This window comes from Rhinoderma darwinii, chromosome 9, assembly GCF_050947455.1.
Source record: "Rhinoderma darwinii isolate aRhiDar2 chromosome 9, aRhiDar2.hap1, whole genome shotgun sequence".
Taxonomy (NCBI): Eukaryota; Metazoa; Chordata; class Amphibia; order Anura; family Rhinodermatidae; genus Rhinoderma; species Rhinoderma darwinii.
Window position 1 is genome coordinate 38,655,430 of NC_134695.1, and position 22,535 is coordinate 38,677,964.

Sequence of the window (22,535 nt, forward strand, 5' to 3'; positions counted from 1 at the left end):
TGGTGTGGAAGAACTTGACTGCCCGCACAGAGCATTGACCTCAACCCCATCCAACACCTTTGGGGTGAACTAGAACAGAGATTGTGAGCCAGGCCCTCTCCTCCAACATCAGCGTCTGATCTCACAAATGCTCTTCTGGGTGAATGTCCAATACTTTTGTCTATATAGTGTATATATGCACATAACACATATACACGTGTGTGTTAGGCTATGGTGTTAGGCCATGCTTTTCAGTTTTAAGCAATTTTCACGCTGCAGTATTTGGAAGCCAAAGCCAGGGGTGGGTCCAAAACAAAGTAGAGAAACAAATCTTTCTATTATATATTTTTTTCTGTTTTTAAATGCCTTGGTTTTTGTTTCCTTCATATAACCCCCCCCCCCCCCCCCCCCCTAGTGTAAGGCTCTATTTACACATATTGTGGTTTTCATTTATAACTAGAAACCATGACACATGGTCTCATCCATCATATAACGGATACCAACAGTGCCTGACAGTCCTCGATTACTTACAATGGGGTGCGTGGGGTTCCGTCATGGTTTTTTTAAATTCTCATATATGTTTCAACTATATGGCAAAAATCTAGTGTGAACAGAGCCTTTCACATACTGATGGAAAATACAGACCAAAATAAACTTGTGTGAATCTGGCCTTAGATGCAGCTGCGCGTATGCAGAATATCTGAAAACTGCATCTGTCCACTTATTCTATACTTCAATATCAATCTCTGCCGCCTGCACTTATTTACACAACCTTACAACATGACTTTACGTGAAAAATCATGAGTCAAATTTTATTTTTGCATGTGGATTTAGATTGTAAAGCGTTTCAAATAAACTCACGCTAAGGGGTTAATTATTATACATGAGAAAAGGTTTTCAGCAATTTCACAGAATTTGATTGATGGATTTAATCCTTAACATACTCTTGTACTACCAGCTCCTTTAGAGTAAGCATTTCAAAGTCAAAAGTTCTTCTCACCTTCATTTCATTTATCTGTAACTTTTCCCGTAAAGTCATGTAGTCCTTGCCTATTTTATACGCCAACGAAACCAATGTGTCTAATAATGACATATAATATCGGTGCGTGGTGTGCTTCTCCAGAACTTCTATTGCTTTCATCCCAACCTCATAAGCCATTTCTGATTGATTCATATCTTTATGACATACAACTAATGCACACAGCGATGGCACCAACAAAGTAGGACAATGTTTTACCAATTTTTCTTGAAGATAGACAACTTGCTGAAAGATACCCATAGCTGCTCCATACTGTCCTCCTCGTATACAGCTGTATCCTTCCTCTAGCTCTGGCTGAATGAAAAACTCAATATATTTCTGAGACTTTCTTACACATCTTATAGCATATAATTCTCCAAGATAGTCCTTAAGGGCCATCATCCTCTTGCTGATCATCTCTTCAGTGAGGTTTCCCATTAGGACCTTCTTTGGAAATGCTACATCTTCCATTTCTTCCTTAAAGTCTTTTAATAAGTTCCTGTGAAGACGTTCAAAGTCAGAGTATCTTCTCTCAATGAAGACTTTCTTTCCATCGAAACTTCCTGTTTTAATTACTACAATCTTGTACATCTTTAAAGTAGAATTGATAATAATATACGAGTGGACTATAACAAATAATAGTACAAATGTGAGAAGAAAACCGATATAGAGAAACAATATCTCGATAAGTAAATCCAAATTGGTCTCGGCTGGTTAGAATATCTCCTTGTTTCTTTGCCTGATGATCTGCATTTTTACGTAGGCAACAAATAAATGTGGAAATACTGAGGGGAATTCCAGGACTCGGCCATAAAAAGCATTGTATGGTACTTTCTACTTAAAGGGAACCTGTCAGCAGTTTTAAGGCCTGACAGAGCGATATAGGGGACATAGCTTTTGTTCGACGTTTGATTCCCCCGACGCGGTGATTGCAAGTGCCACTCTTTTCTCTAAGTGACTGCTCTAGTGGCTAATCAGGGGAGCGCTAAGGTCCTCCACAGCAAGTGCCCACCTCAGTGGCACTTGCAACCGCAGCACCGGAAAAATTAAAAATCTATTTGCTTGGTCATACAACTTGCATGACCATGACAAAAGGTATGTTTACAATGCCCTCCTCCTACCCTATATCGCTCTGTCAGCACTTTTGAAGCCTCATGACTGCTGACAGATTCCCTTTAGGGAAGGAACACACAGGGCGGATACGCTGCGTAAAAGTACACAGCGTATCCATCCAGGAAACTGCAGGGAGTTTGGCCTCAAGAAACGCACCAAATTGTGGTGCAGTTTTTCGGGCAGCATGTCTACTGCGGAAATACTGCAAAAATAGAAAAAAAAAGTTTATACGCATTGACATGGCGGCCCGTCCCTCTCTTCTGAGGCCAGCCTGGACTTCTGGGACAACGCCGTAGTCCATGTGACTGCTGCAGCCTTTGGAGGCCAGGCTGTGCTCAGAAGAGAGTGACGCGTGACCATGACTACGGCCGGGGGTATTATAAGCTTTTTTTAAAATACATTTTACATTAAAAAAAGCTTATTTTTTTCGCACTTGCAATTTTTTTGCGCCAGAATCGCATAGTTTCCACCGTAAAAGTCGCAACACGTGGCTCTTTGTTGCTGGTTTTATCTCCCCATTGTATTGAATGGGGAAAACTGCAACAGAAGTGCAGCATTTGTTTTGATCCGCAGCATGTCAATTTATGCTGCAGATTAAAAAAAAAAAAGCACCGTAGGTCAATTTCTGAACGTTTTTTCTGTGATTTGTTTTCAGCTGCGTGTGGATGAGATTTGTTCAAATCTCAACCACTCTACTGCTACTGTAATATACTGTGGATTTTCTGCATTGAAATCTGTTGCGGAAAATCTGTATTGTATTCGCTGTGTGTGTTCCTACCCTTAAAGGGGTTTTCCTACACAAGCTAGTGATGGCATATCGCTAGGATATGCTGCCATGCGCTGTTTCTGACGATTCAATTTATGGTACCCCCATCAACTGCTGGAAGGAAGGGGCAGTGGCACTCCACAGAGCTCCTGAATGTTTTCCCAGCACAGTACCACTCCTCGCCAGCTGCTGTACAAGTACTGGAACTGGATACCCACCGATCAGCAAGTGGTGGCGTCTCTTAGCAATGATTTCTCCTCTAAAAATGCTGCAACCTTTCATTCATTCACACAGAATTAAGCACGTCATCACACTACCAATTGAAGCAGGGGGACTGTAGCTAAACATCATGGACGGCCGTGTTTGATATTGTTATATAGATCTTTGGCCATCACTCTTATGCAGGTCTTTGGCTTATACTCTCATGAAGGACTCTGCTCAAAAAGCTTGGATATCTGTGCTTTATAGCCATTCATAGACATTTACTTAGACTGCCTCACCACAAACTTGGAAAGAAAATCCTCAGCTATGCGGGTAGACTGGATCTGAAAAAGGAGTTTGACTGGTTTTACTTCATATTTCTCTTTCTTCCAGTACAGCTGAAGTTCTTTTGTAGTCATGAGGTGATGGTGACGTGAGGAACTTTCACCTATGAACAAAACCGTTAAATCACTAGGATATGAATTATTTACCACTGTAATGAGAAACATGATACCGGCCTCCTAACATTTTCACATTCACTGAGCCAGAAAGAACAGATGTTTGGGCCTCACAGACACTTATAATAAGTATCTAGGAAAGGGGTGTGGCTTAGCAGGGAAGGGCGTGGCTTAAAATGCAGCCAAAGTGCGACAAAAGAAAACGACCAAAAGGGAGTAAGAAGAAGACGGTAGTGTCTAGCGTGTCTAGTAATATGCACCAAATAAATAATATAGTGTGCGCCACTGTGAGAAATTTGGTTCATCTTCAGACTGCCTGGTCTGTTTATGGTGTCTAAATCTTACACACCTTAGTAAATCTGTATACATTTTATTTTTGCAATAATACATAGTATTCTATTTATTTCCAAATGTAAAGGCATTAGCGTTTTTGCTGGGAAACAATGTGCCCAGGTCCATGGGCGTGAAATAAGCTCGAAGGATCTACTCACCAGCACGGACACTGATGCCTTTCTAATGCACGTAATATTTGGAAATAAGTAGAAAACAATGTATTATTGCAAAAATAAATATAAATATTTTAAACGAAGTGCATGTGTTGTCTCTTGCTATTGAACAGTGCCTATATTAAAGGCTTCGTTCACATCTGCGTCAGGGTTCCGTTCTGGCGTTCCATCGGAGCTTCCCGTAAGAACTTAAAGAGGCTCTGTCACCAGATTTTGCAACCCCTATCTCGTATTGCAGCAGATCGGCGCTGCAATGTAGATTACAGTAACGTTTTTTTGTTTTTTTTTTAAACGAGCATTTTTGGCCAAGTTATGACCATTTTTATATTTATGCAAATGAGGCTTTCTAAAGTACAACTGGGCGTGTTTAAAGTTATGTACAACTGGGCGTATATTATGTGCGTACATCTGGGCGTTTTTACTTCTTTTACTAGCTGGGCGTTGTGACTAGAAGTGTAGGAAGCTAAACAGTCGACGAGGCTAAATGAATAACTCCCCTGTCTGAATATACACTATAAGGCCAAAAGTATGTCGACACCCATACTAATTATTCTATTCATGTGTTTCAACCCCACCTGTTGCAAAAAGGTGCATAAAATCAAGCACACAGCCATGCAATCTTTATAGACAAACATTGCTAGTCGTACTGAAGTTCTCAGTGACTTTAAATGTGGCACTGCCAGAAGCTGGGCGTTGTGAAGAGAAGTGGATGATGCCGATTCGTCAGCATCATACACTTCTAGTCACAACGCCCAGCTAGTAAAACAAGTAAAAACGCCCAGATGTACACACATAATACACGCCCACTTGGACTTTTACTTTAAACACGCCCAGTTGTACTTTAGAAAGCCTCATTTGCATAAATATAAAAATGGTCATAACTTGGCCAAAAATGCTCGTTTTTAAAAAAAAAAAAACGTTACACTTATCTACATTGCAGCGCCGATCTGCTGCAATAGGAGATAGGGTTTGCAAAATCTGGTGACAGAGCCTCTTTAACCCTGACTGAGAAATTGATTTCAATGGTGATGGATCCGATGCAAATGGTTTCCGTTTGGCTCAGTTGTGCAAGGGTTCCGAATTATAGACTAGTAGATATTTTGAATTCATTATTTGTATATTATGGTTGAATGTGAAAAAATTTCACACACAAGTAAATCCTATGCATCATAAATAGAATAGGTGAGATTGGGTTTCACTTCCTGAGGCGCTTGCATTATTAGTAGTAGAATAACGTTTTCTGAACCTGAAAAAATAGTTTTATTATAGACTGGAAATACCTGATGCTTCTAGGAAGCTAAACAGTCGACGAGGCTAAATGAATAACTCCCCTGTCTGAATATACACTATAAGGCCAAAAGTATGTCGACACCCATACTAATTATTCTATTCATGTGTTTCAACCCCACCTGTTGCAAAAAGGTGCAGAAAATCAAGCACACAGCCATGCAATCTTTATAGACAAACATTGCTAGTCGTACTGAAGTTCTCAGTGACTTTAAATGTGGCACTATCCTAGGATGCCACCTTTGCCACAAGTCAGTTCATAAAATATTTCTGATCTGCTAAACCTTTCCTGGTCAACTTTGAGAGCTATTAATGTGAAGTGGAAGCATCTAGGAATAGCAAAGGCTGAGGGAACGGTGACAGGTCAATGTGGCACTATCTACAGGGGCTGTGTGGTGCCATCTACAAGGAGTACTGTGGCATTATCTACAGGCGGTGTGTGGCACTATCTACAGGGGAGCTGGCACTATCTACAGGGCGGTGTGACACTCTACAGGAGGTGTGGCACTATTTACAGGGGTTGTGTGGCACTATCTACAGGGGGTTTTGTGGCACATTCTACAAACGGTTGTGCGGTACCATCTACAGGGAAGTGTGGCACTATCTACAGGGAGTGTGTAGCACTATATACAGGAGGTGGCACTATCTACAGGGGGTGTGGCACTATCTACAGGGTGGTTGTGTGGTACTATCTACAGGGGGTGTGGCACTATCTACAGGGTGGTTGTGTGGTACTATCTACAGGGGGTGTTGTGCTATCTACTGGGGGTGTGACACTATGTTCAGGGGGTGTGTGATGCTATCTGTAGGGGTGTATCACTATCTACATGGGCAGTGTGGCACTATCTACATGAGCACAGTGACATTACCTACATGGGCAGTGTGGCACTGCCTACATGGGCACTGTGGCACTATCTATATGAGCACTGTGCGTGTTGCTATCTGAATTGAAAGTGTGTGGCACTATTTACAGGGGGCACTGTGGCACTATTTACAGAGGCACTGTGACACTATCTACAGGGGTTACTGGGGCATTATCTACATGGGGCGCTGTCACTATATACAGGGAGCATATGTGGCACTATTCCACAAAAAGTCTTTGTGTAGTCCAGGGCTTATAGACAAATGAGTATTACCAATCCCATTGTCAGAAGGATGTGTCCCTACATAGTGTGATATCGTCAGCAATGGCTGGACACTGTCAGTATGTAGGGACATAGCCCTTTGATAAGGGGAATCATAACACACATTTGTCAATGCTCACACAGAAAGGTTGGGTTGACTATAGACACAGCGTGGCAGGGCGGCGGTGGCTGAGGGGGGCCCAAGGTTGGGGAACAGCCCAGGGCCTATGGACCACTTAATCCGCCACTGGGCACAGAGCCCTGACCTCAACCCCATTGAACACCTTTGGGATGAATTGGAACCCTAAGGCTACATGCACACGATGCATATTTTGCTGCGGAAAATACGTTCCAAAACCGCAGCAATATACAGGAAATTCGCAGGTGAAAACTGCACCTAATCGTGTGATTTTTTTTTTGTGCATTTTTCAGTGCGTTTTCTAAGTTTTGATGCGTCTTTCAGCGCATTTTCATGCTGCAAATTTTGGTGCGATTTTCCTCAGCACTAGGCATATACAATTCGCAAGCGGAAACGTAAGATAAATTGACATGCTGAAGATTCTAAAATCCGCACCGTAGGTTAATTTATGTGCAGAAAAATACTGCAGCGTGTACATGAGATTTCCTGGAATCCCATTGACTATGCTGGTACTGTATTATGCTGCAGTTTTGCTGTACGCAAATACGCACGCCAAAACCGCTCGTAATACGCATCGTGTGCATTGGCCCTAATTCGGGAGCCAGGCCTTCTCATCTAACATCAGTGTCTGACCTAACAAATGTTGTTTTGATTGAATGGGCACAAATTCCCACAGACTTAATCCAAAATCTTGTGGAAAACCGTTTTCAGAATAGTGGAGGCTGTTATAGCTGCAAAAGCTGCATATTAATATCTAAATCCCATTTATTATAATATATAAAACAATGGTTAGGATGTCCAGCAAACTCATGTGATGGTCAGCTGTTCACATACTTTTGGCCATGCAGTATATTGCCGAACAACTTTTGTATCCTGCTACCTAGGCTCATCACAATGTAAATTTCTTCATGTAGATTTTGGAATAAAACCAGCCATTGAAGGATTATTGGGTAATATTTTTCACAACTTCAGACCAAGCATAAAAGTACAAAATTTACCTGAGGGGTTGTCACTTGGTGGATTTTCCTTATCTGTTTCATTTGTTTTACTTGTATGTTCTGCTTCTTCTTGTAAGGTCGATGAATCGCTTATTATTTGACCATCTTCACGGAAGCCCTCTGCAGTCATGATTTGCTTGTATGAAGCACACGTATCTGAATGGCTTCCACTTCGTTGAGTTTGGGCCTCTTCTGTTTCATCTGCTTTCTTCTCAGGATGTCCTGCTTCTTCTGGTAGGGTTGGTGAATCAGATATTATTTCACCATCTGCCCCGGAGCATTCATTCATATTTCTCTTATACAAGACCTAGCCCTGGATGACTTTCACTTTGAGAAGACAGATCTTCATATGTGTCTCCATTTGTTTTATGTTCAGAATATTCGACTTCCTCTAGTATGGATGGGGAATCAGCCAATTCAATATACATGCGGTCCTGAATGTAAGACAAAAGTGTTTTCGATATGTCATGGACAAGGTTAATGGTATCTTTCCAGCTCGGTTATACGTATAGGAGTCCATTTACACACGGTGGTTATCGTGCAACAAAACAAAAAAAGGTTTTGCAATTGTAGTTGTGGTTTTGAAAAGAAATAGTTTTAGGAACATTTTCCTAGAATTGTGAATGAGAACTATTTCCATTCAAAACCATGACCGCAATTGCCGCAAAATCGCTGTAAGAAAATGCATGTCAACAAATGCGATTTTATCATGTGCTTTTGCGGTGCGTCTTCCTGCTGTGCCATCATCACCGCGTGTGAATGTACCCTAACTGGACCCCGAAGACTGGGTTGCAACACCCCCATAGGTATTAATGTTGACAGATGGAATCTAAAGGACATGATCCGAGTACATTGAATGGCCTTTCAGGTTCACATAATATAAAAACACTGCTTGATCAGCTATTTATAACTTTATGGCTCGGAAATAACGTCACTCTCCAACTGGTGGCAACTCTAAATACTATTGTACACCGGTGACAACAGGGAGGTCATAGCATTATTAGAACTTGGTATTTGGTTACCCTACAATACAGAGTTTGTATTTTATTTTTTTTGCCTTGCTTTGCCTACAATCCCCACCCATGAGAAAACATTGCGTTAAAGGTTTTTTAAAGTCAGCCGTTTTTCAAAATTTAGCCGGCTACTCTCACCCTTGGCGATCCAATCATCTGTTATCGCTGGGGGAAGTCACGTAGAATTACATGGTGGATGGATCCATGCATGGATGTACCGGCTCCGTCAGAGTAGGAGCAGCTATTACAGGCCTCTCTCCCTATGACATCCATATGCCATCTGAGGACATATAAATAGGGGTTGTCATCCTGAAATATTCCCTTTTTAAAATATTAAATTCTTTCTGTCGTCACTAGGGGAGTTCACTGCCTGTAAATTTTGTATTGAATTCAATAATTGCTGTGTAAATCACTATGCAGTGAGCTCCCTCTAATGGCAGCTGCAGGTAGACAGAATTTTAACGTATTAGGCCCTGTTTACATCTGCAACAGAGGCTTCATTAGGGGCCTCAGTTGCAGATTCCGTTGTTTTTACTGGACATGCAGCGCTATTTTGTTTGGTAAAATGGCAGAAGCCATGACAGAAACCCTACAGTACCCATTAAAGTCAATGGGTTACGTCAGAAGCCATTGGTTTCCGTCATTCGATGGAGTAGAACAACAGAAAATAAAGCAAGTGTGAACACAGGAATGCAAATGTGAACACAGCCTTAGACTATGGGAAGATGTCGTCAGGGGCTCTTCCTGAAGCGGAATCCACGACCAGAGCATTGCTAACTCTCTGGCCGGGGATTGCGCTCCTTGCTTCACAATCCATATTTGGACAGTGACGTCAGGGGCTCCTCCTAGAGGGGAATCCCTGGCCAGAACATTGTTGACTCTCTGCCCGGGAAATCCCCTCCTGGAGAAGCCCATAGCATCACTATCCATATATGGTAATCTGTAGGGAAGAAAAAGATAAAAATGCACGGCACCACCATAGTGCAGATAAAAAGGATATTGAAAAAACAAAACAAAAGGTGAGGTATAAGCTCACCTATAAGAGTTGTGCTTGGTCAGGCACAACTCTGATGTGTGCATGGGTTAATAGGAGAATAGCTGCTGCCAAGGTCCATTCCGGGAAACAAGGATTGTTACCACCAGAGTATAATGAGAAAAAGACCAAAAATGTACCTGTAAGGTCAGGCCTTGGCCTGATAAAGACATCAGTTCGATGTCGTAACACGTAGCCTATCAATAAAACATATTTATTTATATACCTTGATGTTTAAAACTTCATTCTAGCAGCGCCGTTATAGGTCCATTTTTGGTCTTTTTCTCATTATACTATCCATATATGGGCAGTGACGTCAAGGGTGCCTGCTCGAGCAGAATACCCGGCCACAGCGTGGCCAATTCTCTGGGTGGGGATTCCGCTCCTAGACGAAGCCCCAATGGAGCTATTTACAGGGGGGTTTAGCACTATCAACAGGCAGGTTGGCGCTATCTTCAAGGGGGTGTGGCACTATCTACATTGGCACCATGGCAATATATGGGCACCATCTACCTGGGCACTGCTAATATGTGGGCACTGGCACTTTATATGTGGGCACTGGCACTTTATATGTGGGCACTGTGGTTGTATGTGGGCATTGGCATCATCTATGTGGGCACTATCTACAGTGGGCACTGTGGTACTATCTACAGGGGAATTGTGGCACTGTGGGGCATTATACTGTATGGTGGAATCTGTGTGGGAATTATACGGTATGGAGGCAGCTATAGGGCATTATACTGCATGGGGGCAGCTATGGGGGCATTATACAGTATGGGGACAGCTATGGGGCATTATACTGTATTCGGGCATCTGTGTGGCGGCATCTGTGCTGGCTTTATACTGTATGGCGGGATCTGTGCTGACTTTGTACTGTATGGGTGCATCTATGGGGGCATTATACTATATGGGGGCAGCTATAGTGGCATTATACTGTGTGGGGGTTCTATGGGGCATTATACTGTGTGGGGGCAGCTATTTGGCATTATACTGTGGGGAGGCACTATTGGAGCATGATACTGTGTGGGCTGAACCGAGTGTGTAGGGCGGGGGTTGGTCAAGGTTCGAGGCATGGCTTAAAAAGGAAAAAATTTGCCATGCCGCTCGCCGCATCGGTTGTTCCTCTTTGTGAAATAACAAATGCAAATATGTCAGTATTCACAACCTGGATGCAGTTCCGCAACGTGCCGGTGGTGCTCAGTACCTGTCTGAAGCAGTGATAGAATATAGCAAAAATAGTAATCTAAGAGGAGTGAAAAAATAGTACAGCACTCACCAGGTTGTCTTGATGCGTTTTATTCAAAAGTAATGGCACATGGCAAACACTCTCGTCGACAGGCTAGGGCAGCTCGATGACGCGAAACAGATGTCATGCCGAACTTATCAGAAGGAGCTCTGCACTATCCTGTAGATAAGAGTGTTTGCCATGTGCCATTACTTTTGAATAAAACACATCAAGACATCCTGGTGAGTGTCGTACTATTTTTTCTGTCCTCTTGAATTACTATCTTGTTACTGTGGCATCTGTCACAAGGTTGGAAATATTAGGCAGCAAGTAGATCTGAGCGACTTTGACAAATAGTGAGGGCTACACAAGTGGGTCAGAGAATCTATGAAATGGCAGGTCTTTTGGGGTGTTCCCAATATGCAGTAAGTAGTACCTACCAAAAGTGGTCCAAGGAAGGACAACTGGTGAACCTGCAACAGGGTCATGGGTGCCCAATGCTTATTGATGCGTGTGGGTCTCCAAGGCTAGCCCATCTAGTACAATCCCACAGAAGAGCTACTGTAGCACAAGTTGCTCAGAAAGTTAATGCTGGCAATGATAGAAAGATGTCAGAACACACAGTGCATGGCAGCTTGCTGCATTTGCAGTAGTTTTAGCTTCAGACGGGTCAGCGTGCCCATGCTGACCACTGTCTACCGCCGAGAGCAACTACAATAGGTAATTAAGGATCATAACTGGACCATGGAGCAATGTAATGACAGGGCTACACCTAGACTTTTTGTAGTGCTACTGATTGATTTAACTCTTGAGCTACAGCTGCAGTCCAAATGGATACATTGAGTTGCATGCAATCTTATGGACCGCAGCTCAAGAGTTTAAATTAATCAGTAGCACAACAAAAAGTATCTCCCTTGGCTAAGAAGGTATCCTGCTCTGATACACCACGTTTTCTTTTACATAATGTGGATGGCCAGGTGCGTCTGTGTCACTTACCAGGATGCACTACCGAAATAAGGCAAGCTGGTGGAGGCAGTGTGATGCTCAGGGCAATGTTTTTCTGGGAAACCTTGGGTCCTGGCATTCATGTAAATGTGAATTTGACATGTACCACCTACATAAGCATTGTTGCACAACATGTACACCCCTGTATGGTAAAATTATTCCCTAATGGCAGTGGCCTCTTTTAGCAGGATAATACGCCCTGCCACACTGCAAAAATTTGTTCAGGAATGGATTGAGGAATATGACAAAGACTTCAAGGTGTTGACTAGGCCCACAAATTTCTCCAGAACTTAACACTATCAAAGATCAGTGGGTTGTGCTGGAAAAACAAGTCAGATCCATGGAGGCCCCACCTCACCACTTATAGAGCTTATATGATCTGCTGCTAAGGTCTTGCTGTCAGATAACCACAGGACACCTTCAGAGGTCTTGTGGAGACTATACCTTGATGGGTCAAAGATTTTTTTGATGGCACAATAGGGACGTGCACAATATTAGACAGCTCTGTTATAAAACTGTCCAGGAATTGGAGATTCAGAATTGCTAAACACACCATTGCTATCTCCGAGCAATCCTTTTCTTTCAGTTTGTTGCTTGCTTATTTTCTGCATCTCCATGAATTTCCATCATGACTGACATGAAGGTTCACCTATTATTAGGTTTTCTTCCACTAGGAATTGGGGCATTCCAATAATAATAAAGCAGGAATTGAGATTTCTTGCTGACTCATGTGATTATGTCATCAGGGGCATGGGCTACTGAGTCAAAAAGTGGCCCGCGGCTTTAGCACACAGACCCTAGTTCAATAATGTGCTCCGCTGACTACCTGCTCCTGAATTCAATCACATTGATGTAATGCTTTGTTGTGACGATGTGCACTACACGCGGCCCAGTCCATTGGGGTTTATGGGTTACGGAAAGAGCGCAAGCAGTGCTTTAAGCTAATTTTAATATTTTGGAAAACCCCATTAAAGGGCACCTTCAGTTCTGAAACTGTGGTCGGGTTTGGGAGTAAGAGTCTTTAGCTGGAGAGGTGGTGAGTAGAATGGTCTGGGTGGAGCAGAGTAAGTTGGCATGGACATCTGGGGAAGCTTCTTAAAGGGTACCACTAGTTATGCAACTTAATAGGCTTTGCAGGATAGGCTTCCGGTGTCATAGAGTTGCCTAAGGAACCCAGCCTTCCACTCTCCTGGTCGTGTTCCCCGCGGTCATTTTCAAACTTCTGGCGGAAGATGAGGTCAGCTGCATAACCGGATGTACCAGTAGTCTATAACTGCTTACTGTGCTCATGCTGACTTCTCCCACTGAAGACGTTAACAGCCCCCAAAGCCCTGACCAATCTTGCTGTATGGGGCCCTGAAATTTCTACTTGTTTCTGCTAATATTCTACATATGACATTTTCTAACCCTTTTTACTCCATTTGTAAATGGTTGTGTATGCAAAGAGAACTCACTGAAATCGTATGCATGGGGACTTAGTTGCAGGTAGTGAATGTAGAGCAAACATGGAGGTGTGGCCCATAACAAGGAGCGATAGTCACGATCCAGTATAAAAAGTTATAACATTTTATGTGAATAAAGGTCGTGTCTTGGAGCAATAATTGGGTTTGTAGATTACATGACGGCAAAATTGCATTGTAGCCCCTTTAAGTAGTATTATCTGACAATGTGGCTTTTGGTCCAAAAAATGATTGCTTAAGTAATTTTGATATTTTGTTAATCGGATCGCAATTTGATTAAGCGATTATGATGCAATACGCAAATAGATTTTTTTCGTTGATTTTTCCAACCAGGTAATACGTTTCACTCATCTCTAATACTAACCTAAAACTAGTAATAATATGCTATATTCTCTAGTACAGCACATTAAATATATGACACTGAAAAGATTAAGTTGGAGATAATGAAGATACCTGTTAGGGCACGTTCAGACGTGGCGGAATTGCTGTGGAATTCCGCTGCGGACAGTCCACGGGGGAATTCTCCTGCGGCCGGTTTTTACATTTGTTTCAATACATTTTTAGGCAAGTTAGTTCAGACATTGCGGAAAACTCCACTGCGGGCCATAGGCAGCGGTGCGGAATTTTCCCTCCGCAGCATGCACTGTCTGTTGCGGAGAAGAAGCGGAATTTCACTGCGTATTTCAGCCTTTGCAACGCAAAAACTGAAATCTGTGGCAAGTCCGCTGTGATATCTGCAATGTCTGAATTACCTGTCAAATATGCAAATGTTGGTGCAGATTCGTTGCGTAATTGCCCCAAATCTGCACCAACATTTGCAGCGGACAAATTCTGCCACGTCTGAACATGCCCTTAGACAACAAAAAGAAAGTTCATATACTGTGGTACATACCTTTTGCTACAAGAAAATCCACGTAGATATTCGTATGTCATTACAGAATCTGAGAGGTGACATTGTTTGGTGTGTTGCCTCCGGGAGCAGGCCAGAATGTATTTGAGCTGCAGACTTGAAACTTGTATAAAACAGGAAGTGATAGTTCTTGTTCCCTTTTATTTCAACAAGGGTGTTTACCAAGTAGTTACAGCCTTTACAAAGTGCTCTGCCAGTGCCAACTGTAACGTCTGGTTCACACAGTGCAGATTTGCTGAAGATTTTGTATGCATTTTTTTAAGCCAAAATCAGAATTGGATCCAGTTGGGCAGACCTCTAAGCACTTCCTTTATATAGTTCTTCTGTTTAGGTTCCATTGCTGGTTTTAGCTTTAAAAATACATGCAAAATCTGCTTCAAAGCTGCCCTGTGTAAACAAGGCCTTAAAGAGGCTCTGTCACCAGATTTTGCAACCCCTATCTCCTATTGCAGCAGATCGGCGCTGCAATGTAGATAAGAGTAACGTTTTGTTTTTTTCAAAAACAAGCATTTTTGGCCAAGTTATGACCATTTTTATATTTATGCAAATGAGGCTTTCTTAAGTACAACTGGGCGTGTTTAAAGTTATGTCCAAGTGGGCGTGTATTGTATGTAACACCTGGGCGTTTTTACTTCTTTTACTAGCACAGAATTTTGAACATATTTCGATTAAGAGAAGTTTTCCACAGAGGACATTCACTTTAAGCAGGACATTATTCTGATTGGGCTCAACATGGGGTTGTATCTGCTGTGAGTACTTGGGTCTGCCACGTTCCTGTTGCGACCTGCATCAGTATTTTAATACATACTGTGAGCTTTTTGTGTACTGCAGGTGAGGAATTTACAGGAACGATGAGTTATATGGATCCAATAATTAACATGTATGTTTATGCAACTCTATTTGTTGATATTCATAATCATAGTATGATACAGCACAATGGATATCTCCTTGGCGTTTTAAATCCCAGTTTAAAGAGGCTCTGTCACCAGATTTTGCAACCCCTATCTCTTATTGCAGCAGATCGGCGCTGCAATGTAGATAAGAGTAACGTTTTGTTTTTTTCAAAAACGAGCATTTTTGGCCAAGTTATGACCATTTTTATATTTATGCAAATGAGGCTTTCTTAAATACAACTGGGCGTGTTTAAAGTTATGTCCAAGTGGGCGTGTATTGTATGTAACACCTGGGCGTTTTTACTTCTTTTACTAGCTGGGCGTTGTGAATAGAAGTGTATGATGCTGACGAATCAGCATCATCCACTTCTCTTCGTTAACACCCAGATTCTGGCAGTGCACAGACACACAGAGTGTTCTCGAGAGATCACGCTGTGTCGTCCGACACGATGCAGGACCTGGGGCAGGAAGTGACGTCACAGCGTGATCTCTCGAGAACACTCTGTGTGTCTGTGCACTGCCAGAATCTGGGTGTTAACGAAGAGAAGTGGATGATGCTGATTCGTCAGCATCATACACTTCTATTCACAACGCCCAGCTAGTAAAAGAAGTAAAAACGCCCAGGTGTTACATACAATACACGCCCACTTGGACATAACTTTAAACACGCCCAGTTGTACTTAAGAAAGCCTCATTTGTATAAATATAAAAATGGTCATAACTTGGCCAAAAATGCTCGTTTTTGAAAAAAAAAAAACGGTAATCTTATCTACATTGCAGCGCCGATCTGCTGCAATAAGAGATAGGGGTTGCAAAATCTGGTGACAGAGCCTCTTTAAACTGGGTTTTAAAACGCCAAGGAGATATCCATTGTGCTGTATCATACTATGATTATGAATATCAACAAATAGAGTTGCATAAACATACATGTTAATTATTGGATCCATATAACTCATCGTTCCTGTAAATTCCTCACCTGCAGTACACAAAAAGCTCACAGTATGTATTAAAATACTGATGCAGGTCGCAACAGGAACGTGGCAGACCCAAGTACTTACAGCAGATACAACCCCATGTTGAGCCCAATCAGAATAATGTCCTGCTTAAAGTGAATGTCCTCTGTGGAAAACTTCTCTTAATCGAAATATGTTCAAAATTCTGTGCTAGTTAATTTCTCTACCTCTTAGGCTTTATTCAGACGTACGGGAAAAACTTCCGTGCAACGCGCGTGATTTGCACGCGCGTTGCACGGACCTATGGGGCCGTGCTGACATGTCCGTGATTTTTACTCAGCGGGAGTCTGCTGAAAAAAAGTCACGACATATCCGTTCTTTCGGCGTTTTGCGCGCATCGCGCACCCATTGAAGTCAATGGGTGCGTGAAAACCACGCATGCCGCACGGAAGCACTTCCGTGCGAACTGCGTGATTCGCGCAAGAGCTGTCAAAAGGATGAATGTAAACAGAAAAGCACCACGTGCTTTTCTGTTTACAAACATCCAAACGGAGTGTCTTTGAGATGAGCGAACCCGGACAAACGAACCGAACTTCACCGGGTTCGGCCGAACTCGTTTTGGCCGAACCCGGCAAAAAAAATTCTGGTACGCGACGTCAGGAGATAGTCACTGTCCAGGGTGCTGAAAGAGTTAAACTGTTTCAGCACCCTGGACAGTGACTTCCGATCCCAATAAACATGAACGTGTACAAAAAAAAGAAGTTCTGACTTACCGATAACTCCCGGCTTCTTCCTCCAGTCTGACCTCCCGGGATGACAATTCAGTCCAAGTGACAGCTCCAGCCAATCACAGGCCAAGCACAGGCTGCAGCGGTCAAATGGACTGCCGCGTCATCCAGGGAGGTGGGGCCAGATGTCAAGAGAGGCGCGTCACCAAGGACGCGTCAACAAGGCAACGGCCGGGAGGGAAGTTCTCGGTAAGTACGAACTTTTTTTTTTTTTTAACAGGTTGCTCGATATTGTGATCGGCATTCACTGTCGAGGGTGCTGAAAGAGTTAACTGCCGATCAGTTAACTCTTTCTGCACCCTGGACAGTGACTGACGTCGACTAGCCTCATCTCTATGATGGCGGCTGCGCGAAAATCACTCAGCCGCGCATCAAACACGGATGACACACGGAGCTGTCAAGTGGTTTTTGCGCGCGCAAAACGCCGCGTTTTTGCGTCCGCAAAAACGCCACGCTCGTGTGAATCCAGCCTTAGTGACATGTCGGCTGTTTCAATCAGCTGACACATGTACTGCAACGGCCCTGATCAAAGATAACTCCGATCCCGGACGATTACCCCTTAGATGCCGTGGTCAATAGCGACCGCAGCATCTGAAAAGTTATACAAAGGTAGTGGCACTCCCTCTGTCTCCAAAGCCCCCTAGCCCCGCAAATGAAATTGTGGGGTACCAATCAGTTGCCATCAGTGCTCCACTATTAAGCCTTTACCACAGGCAGGGCTTAATAATAGAGCACAGATACACTGTAATACATAAGTATTGCAGTGTATTGTATGAGCTATGTTTAATAAGAGTTTTTTACGCTGAGTATGACGCTGAAAACGCGTTGGAATCAGCGGCAAAACGTTTGAAACCGCCTCCCATTGAAATCATTGAGGTGTTTTGTTTTTTTTGCGACGGCTTTTAGTCGCCCACGGGAAAAAAAGTGACATGTTCTTTCTTGCCACAGAATACAAAACGAGACACAAATCGGTATGTATAAGTCACAATATATACCACAAAAATATAATTTATAGAGAACCTTTCACCTGCCCATACATGTGCAGCTGAGTGCAGCATGTAATGGGCAGGCCTGTACAAACCCTAAGGCACTTTACATTTTTTTCCTATCTTCTTCCATCATTTAGATATCGGTGCTGTTGTATTTGGTGCCCGATATTTAAATAACCCCCAGAACTGTCAATGGGGCGTGTAATTGGCAAGGGGGCATGTAACATCGCTGTGACACTGTCCAATCAGCTATGTCACAGTCACAGTAAGAGCTGGAGAGAGGGGAGCGCTCGCACGCTCTTGTCAACTCTCGGCATGCAAGGACGACAAGACTGTCTTGTCGTTCTTGTATGCCTTGTATACAGAGAGCTGAAGAGTGAGAGCACTGCTGCACAGCGGCGGAGCTGTGCCCGTGCGTGCGGGCGCTCTCAATCTTCAGCTCTCGGCATAGCTGAAGAGTTAGAGAAGTGCTGCACAGCAGCGTCGGAACTGTGTGCACGCATGCGCACAGCGCTAATCGGGCATTGGTGGCATATCATAGCGATATGCTACCAATGTCTTTGATAGTACAATCATCTTACAATTGGTCCCCACTTTGCATTCCCCTTCAGACCAACATGACTACATTTGTGTTGTGTTTTTCAGTAGCTTGTATTGATCCTATAAAGCATTTTACGCGCATATCCATGGGAAGCCTCTCACTCTTCAGCTATGCTGAGGGAGAGGGTGCGCCCGCACGCATACGCACAGCTCCGACGCTGCTGTGCAGCAGTACTCTCACTCTTCAGCTATACCGAGAGCTGAAGATTGAGAGCGCCTGCATGCACAGGCTCAGCTCCGTTGCTGTGCAGCAGTGTTCTCACACTTTATAGCTCTCTGTATACAAGGCATACAAGCACGACAAGACAGTCTTGTCGTCCTTGTATGCTGAGAGCTGAAGAGAGCGTGCGCGCGCCTCTCTACAGCTGTTGCTGTGACACTGTCCGTAGCTGATTGGACAGTGTCACAGCGATGTTACGTGCCCCCTTGCGAATTACACGCCCCATTGACAGTTCAGGGGGTTATTTACATATCGGGCACCAAATATAACGGCACTGATATCTATATAACGGAGGAGGGTAGGAAAAAAATGTAAAGTGACCCAGTGTTTGTACACCCCTGCCCATTAGATGTTGCACTCAGCTAAACATGTATGGGCAGGTGAAAGGTTCTCTTTAAAGTTAATGCACCACATAGACATTTAAAAACATATTAAATAGCAACATGCTAGACCTGTTCTATTGGGGCGTTGCCACCTTGATAAGCGGCTAAACACAAAGCCACCACACAACCACTTAAAACCCCTCAGCATAGCTAATTCATGAATACAGAAAAACAGAATATTGCATCAAAACGTTTGCACAGTTATAGCGCAATTGCGTAATATCCAAGGAAAGGAAAAAGGGGTCTGAATGCCCACACGTATCGCCACAATGAGGTACATTTTACTTTATAAAGACAATGTATCAATCTTAATAATTCTAAGATGAGTGCATAATCTAGCACACTCACCCTTCTCTCCCTCCACCGGTGAGTGCCACGCAGAACACAGAACCGGTGCCCGCTCATGCGTCTTGCGCACGCACCAGAGCCTACGCCACATACACGTGACGTGGCTCTCAGAACAACAAAGAACAGACACCAAGCCCGGCGCCCGTCCATATGCAGTGTGCACGCGCAGAGGCCAACACCAAGCCCACGCAACGTGGCTCTCAGCGCATATGCAGCGCAACAGACAGGGCAACACGGACAGCAGCCATCCCAAGATCAACACAGACCATATCAAGATGTATCAAAGTGTTGTTACCTACCTGTATCAACCACCAGATATCCCACATATATATAAGCAGTATGGTCCCGTTCAGTCCAAAAAATATATAAAAATAAAATTAAAATAAATAATCTATATAAATGTGTATATCCATAATAGTAAAGAAATATAATAAGTATGAAAAAATCAATAAGTTTTGATTTTTTTTTTGATTTTTTTTTTAAATAGCCTTTAACCCTGAACACAATGAGAAAAAGTGACAAATATAAATATTATTTTTTCACGAAACGAAAAAAGACATTTCGAAATTTAAACCTGTGTTAGGACCATTCTTGCCACGGTTCCATCTCTGACCTCCTATTGAAATCAATGGGAGGCAGAGAAAGCGTTTTTCGCGGTGCTCAACAGCCACGGGTGAAAAACTCCACCAAAAACCGCTGCATGAAAGTGCAGGCAGGTCAGAATCTGCCTCAAAATTCATTTTCATTCATTCTTTCTGCTTTCAAATTCCCATGTGTGAACAGGGCCCTACACTCTTTTTGGATGTAACAAGATGAAGCAGTTAATAAAATTCAAACATCATCACATCACGTGTCAAATATAGGGTGCCACAATGACACAAGCAGAGGCACAAATTACTAAATACATACATAGCAAACACACCTAATGCCTAAAAATAACCCCAATTTCTGTTTGGAGAAAGCATAGCAGGTGCATTTCACCCCAGTTACCCAAGAGAGTGACACTATAATGTGACCAGAATATGGAGGTTTCAGTGCACCATAAAATATTATATTGTCTCAAGCAAAATTTAAATTGCTTCTCACGATCCAAGAATCTTATTATGTCCATACTTCTGCCACACACATTAAGGGAAATTCGTTTTAATGCCGTTTTTAAGCTGCGGTTTTACCCAAATAAAAATAAAAAAACTGCAGCATCCAGAAGTTACATAATGTCAATGAGAGCTGTAAAACGTTGCATTTAAGACACGTTCGTTTTTCAGGGCTTGGTGCCTTTTCTTTAGAAACACAGCATGCCCTATTTTCTGTGGTTTTCCATAGAAGCAGTTCTAGAAACATTTCCTTGGATCAACTCTTTAATAAAAATCTCAAAGATGTCCACATCAAAACTTCACGTAGTAACATGGTGCAGCATGAAAACGTAAAGTCTGACCTACCTCAAAACGCAAAGTCTGGACCCAGCCTAATACCGTCGTAGGGACAGGTTTGTAAGCAGCAGCGTTTATTACGCCCTTGTAAATTATTAACAAATGTTCAGCAGCATCGCATTCCATACCACGCAGGTGTGCCCCCCCTAGAATCAATGCTCACTGAGGCACCATATGGTGGCACATGTAGTGCATATGACTCTTTAATACCGACCTGTAAGTACTGCATATGCCACCATGCAGGGTCTTACTGTATTAACATGCACTGCAGTAATGTACAGCAGTTCTGAAAGAGTTAATGTAAGAAGTAATGTAAGTAGAAGTGTGTAACAAAGGAAGCGTGTATACACATAGGAGGGGCCAGAGACTTTCTCCCTCACTCCTACTAACTAATCTATTACTCTGTATGCCCTGATGGAGGGACCACCAGAAGCAGATCATCGTCTATTTGGATGAAGCTGGAGGCTGGTGGACATGTGCTGGTATGTAAAGAAACTTCTTCTATGCTTAGATTATCTAGGTTGTAAAGCTCTGTTCACATCTGCGTCAGGGTTATCCGTTGTTCAGCTCCATCATAGCAGCAGCACAATGAAAAAACAACAGAGCCGTCGAATGACAAAAAACAACGACACCCTTTGACGTTAATGGGTTCCGTTGGGTTTCCGTCATGGCGTCCACCCTTTTGCTAGACAAAATAGCGCAGCATGCTGTGCTATTTTGTCATTCAAAATCGATGGAGGCTCCGAACAGAGTCTTCAACACAGATCTGAACAGAGTCTTAAACTGTTATTTCAGAAAACATGTGCAGGGTTTCCAAGTATTCATAATACTTTTCTTCGATTTAAATGGCATTTTTCTTAGAATATGCTACTTCTCTATTCTTTGTTACTATTTTTAACACAAATGTATTGACCTTCCTATACATACTGTTGGAAAATCAGTTTTTGAAAAAAAAACACTGTGAAATCATTGTTATTTTTTACTTTGTTTATTATTTTAAGGTTGTTTTTTTTTATTTTTTTAGCTGTAAAAACAAGAAACTGGCAGCTGCCTATGGGATAACTTAAAGGGGTTGTCCCACAAAACACATGTATCCCCCATCCGCAGGATAGGGGATACATGTGTGATCGCTGGGGGTCCAACCTCTGGGACCCTAGCGATAAGAACGGGGAGCCGAAAGTCCCCCGAAGTGCTCCATGAGAAGCTTGGGACTTCCGGGGTCTGCATCCGGCTTGTGTGTCCAGCGGCTCCATAGAAATTAATGGAGCGCCGGTCGCACTTGTGCGCATGCGTGACTGGCGCTCCATTCATTTCTATGGAGCTGCCGAACACACAAGCCAGACACAGATCCCGGAAATCCCATGCTTTCGGTACCCCGCTGCACTTATCGCTAGGGGTCCCAGTGGTCGGACCCCCAGCGATCACACATGTATGCCCTGTGGATAGGGGATACATGTGTTTTGTGGGAGAACCCATTTAAAGAGGATTTGTCACTAGTTTATTAAAGGATGGGGGAGAAGCTGTATGATGCTGCTTGGACAGCATCATACAGACAAAATATAACATCGCCCACAGAGAAAATTAAGTGTTACCGCAAATTTGTAAAGTATAGGCTCATTAGCATATTTAATAAAAAGGTCATAACTTTTGAAATAATAAACATTTGGGAACACAACTTTCACTGTAGTTATCAACC

General features: G+C 43.0%; 2 protein-coding genes across 2 annotated transcripts in view; one reads left to right on the top strand and one right to left on the bottom strand.

Annotated features, from left to right (window-relative positions):
- Positions 1-395: 395 nt before the first annotated feature.
- On the bottom strand, positions 396-14,315 carry SNX20 (sorting nexin 20). The gene is made up of 4 exons (XM_075836923.1): positions 14,218-14,315; positions 7,590-8,023; positions 3,377-3,525; positions 396-1,588 (listed from the first exon to the last, which is right to left on the bottom strand). Exons 2-4 carry the CDS (start codon positions 7,876-7,878, stop codon positions 908-910), a joined length of 1,119 nt encoding a protein of 372 aa, XP_075693038.1. The 5' UTR covers positions 7,879-8,023; positions 14,218-14,315; the 3' UTR covers positions 396-907.
- Positions 14,316-21,233: 6,918 nt separating this feature from the next.
- The window catches only part of NOD2 (nucleotide binding oligomerization domain containing 2), a 64,602-nt gene continuing 63,300 nt past the window's right edge, over positions 21,234-22,535 (top strand). Inside the window, exon 1 of the mRNA XM_075836925.1 lies at positions 21,234-21,321. The gene's annotated coding sequence lies outside the window, so the exon portion shown is untranslated. The remainder of the gene's footprint in view (positions 21,322-22,535) is intronic.

Coding starts and splice junctions, on each gene's coding strand:
- SNX20 (XM_075836923.1), bottom strand. CDS start 7,878: ATGAATGAATGCTCCGGGGCAGATGGTGAAATAATATCTGATTCACCA. Junction 3,526..7,589: donor ACCAAGTGACAACCCCTCAG/GTAAATTTTGTA, acceptor TTTTGTTCATAG/GTGAAAGTTCCTCACGTCAC. Junction 1,589..3,376: donor ATTTTCTTTCCAAGTTTGTG/GTGAGGCAGTCT, acceptor TCTACTTTAAAG/ATGTACAAGATTGTAGTAAT.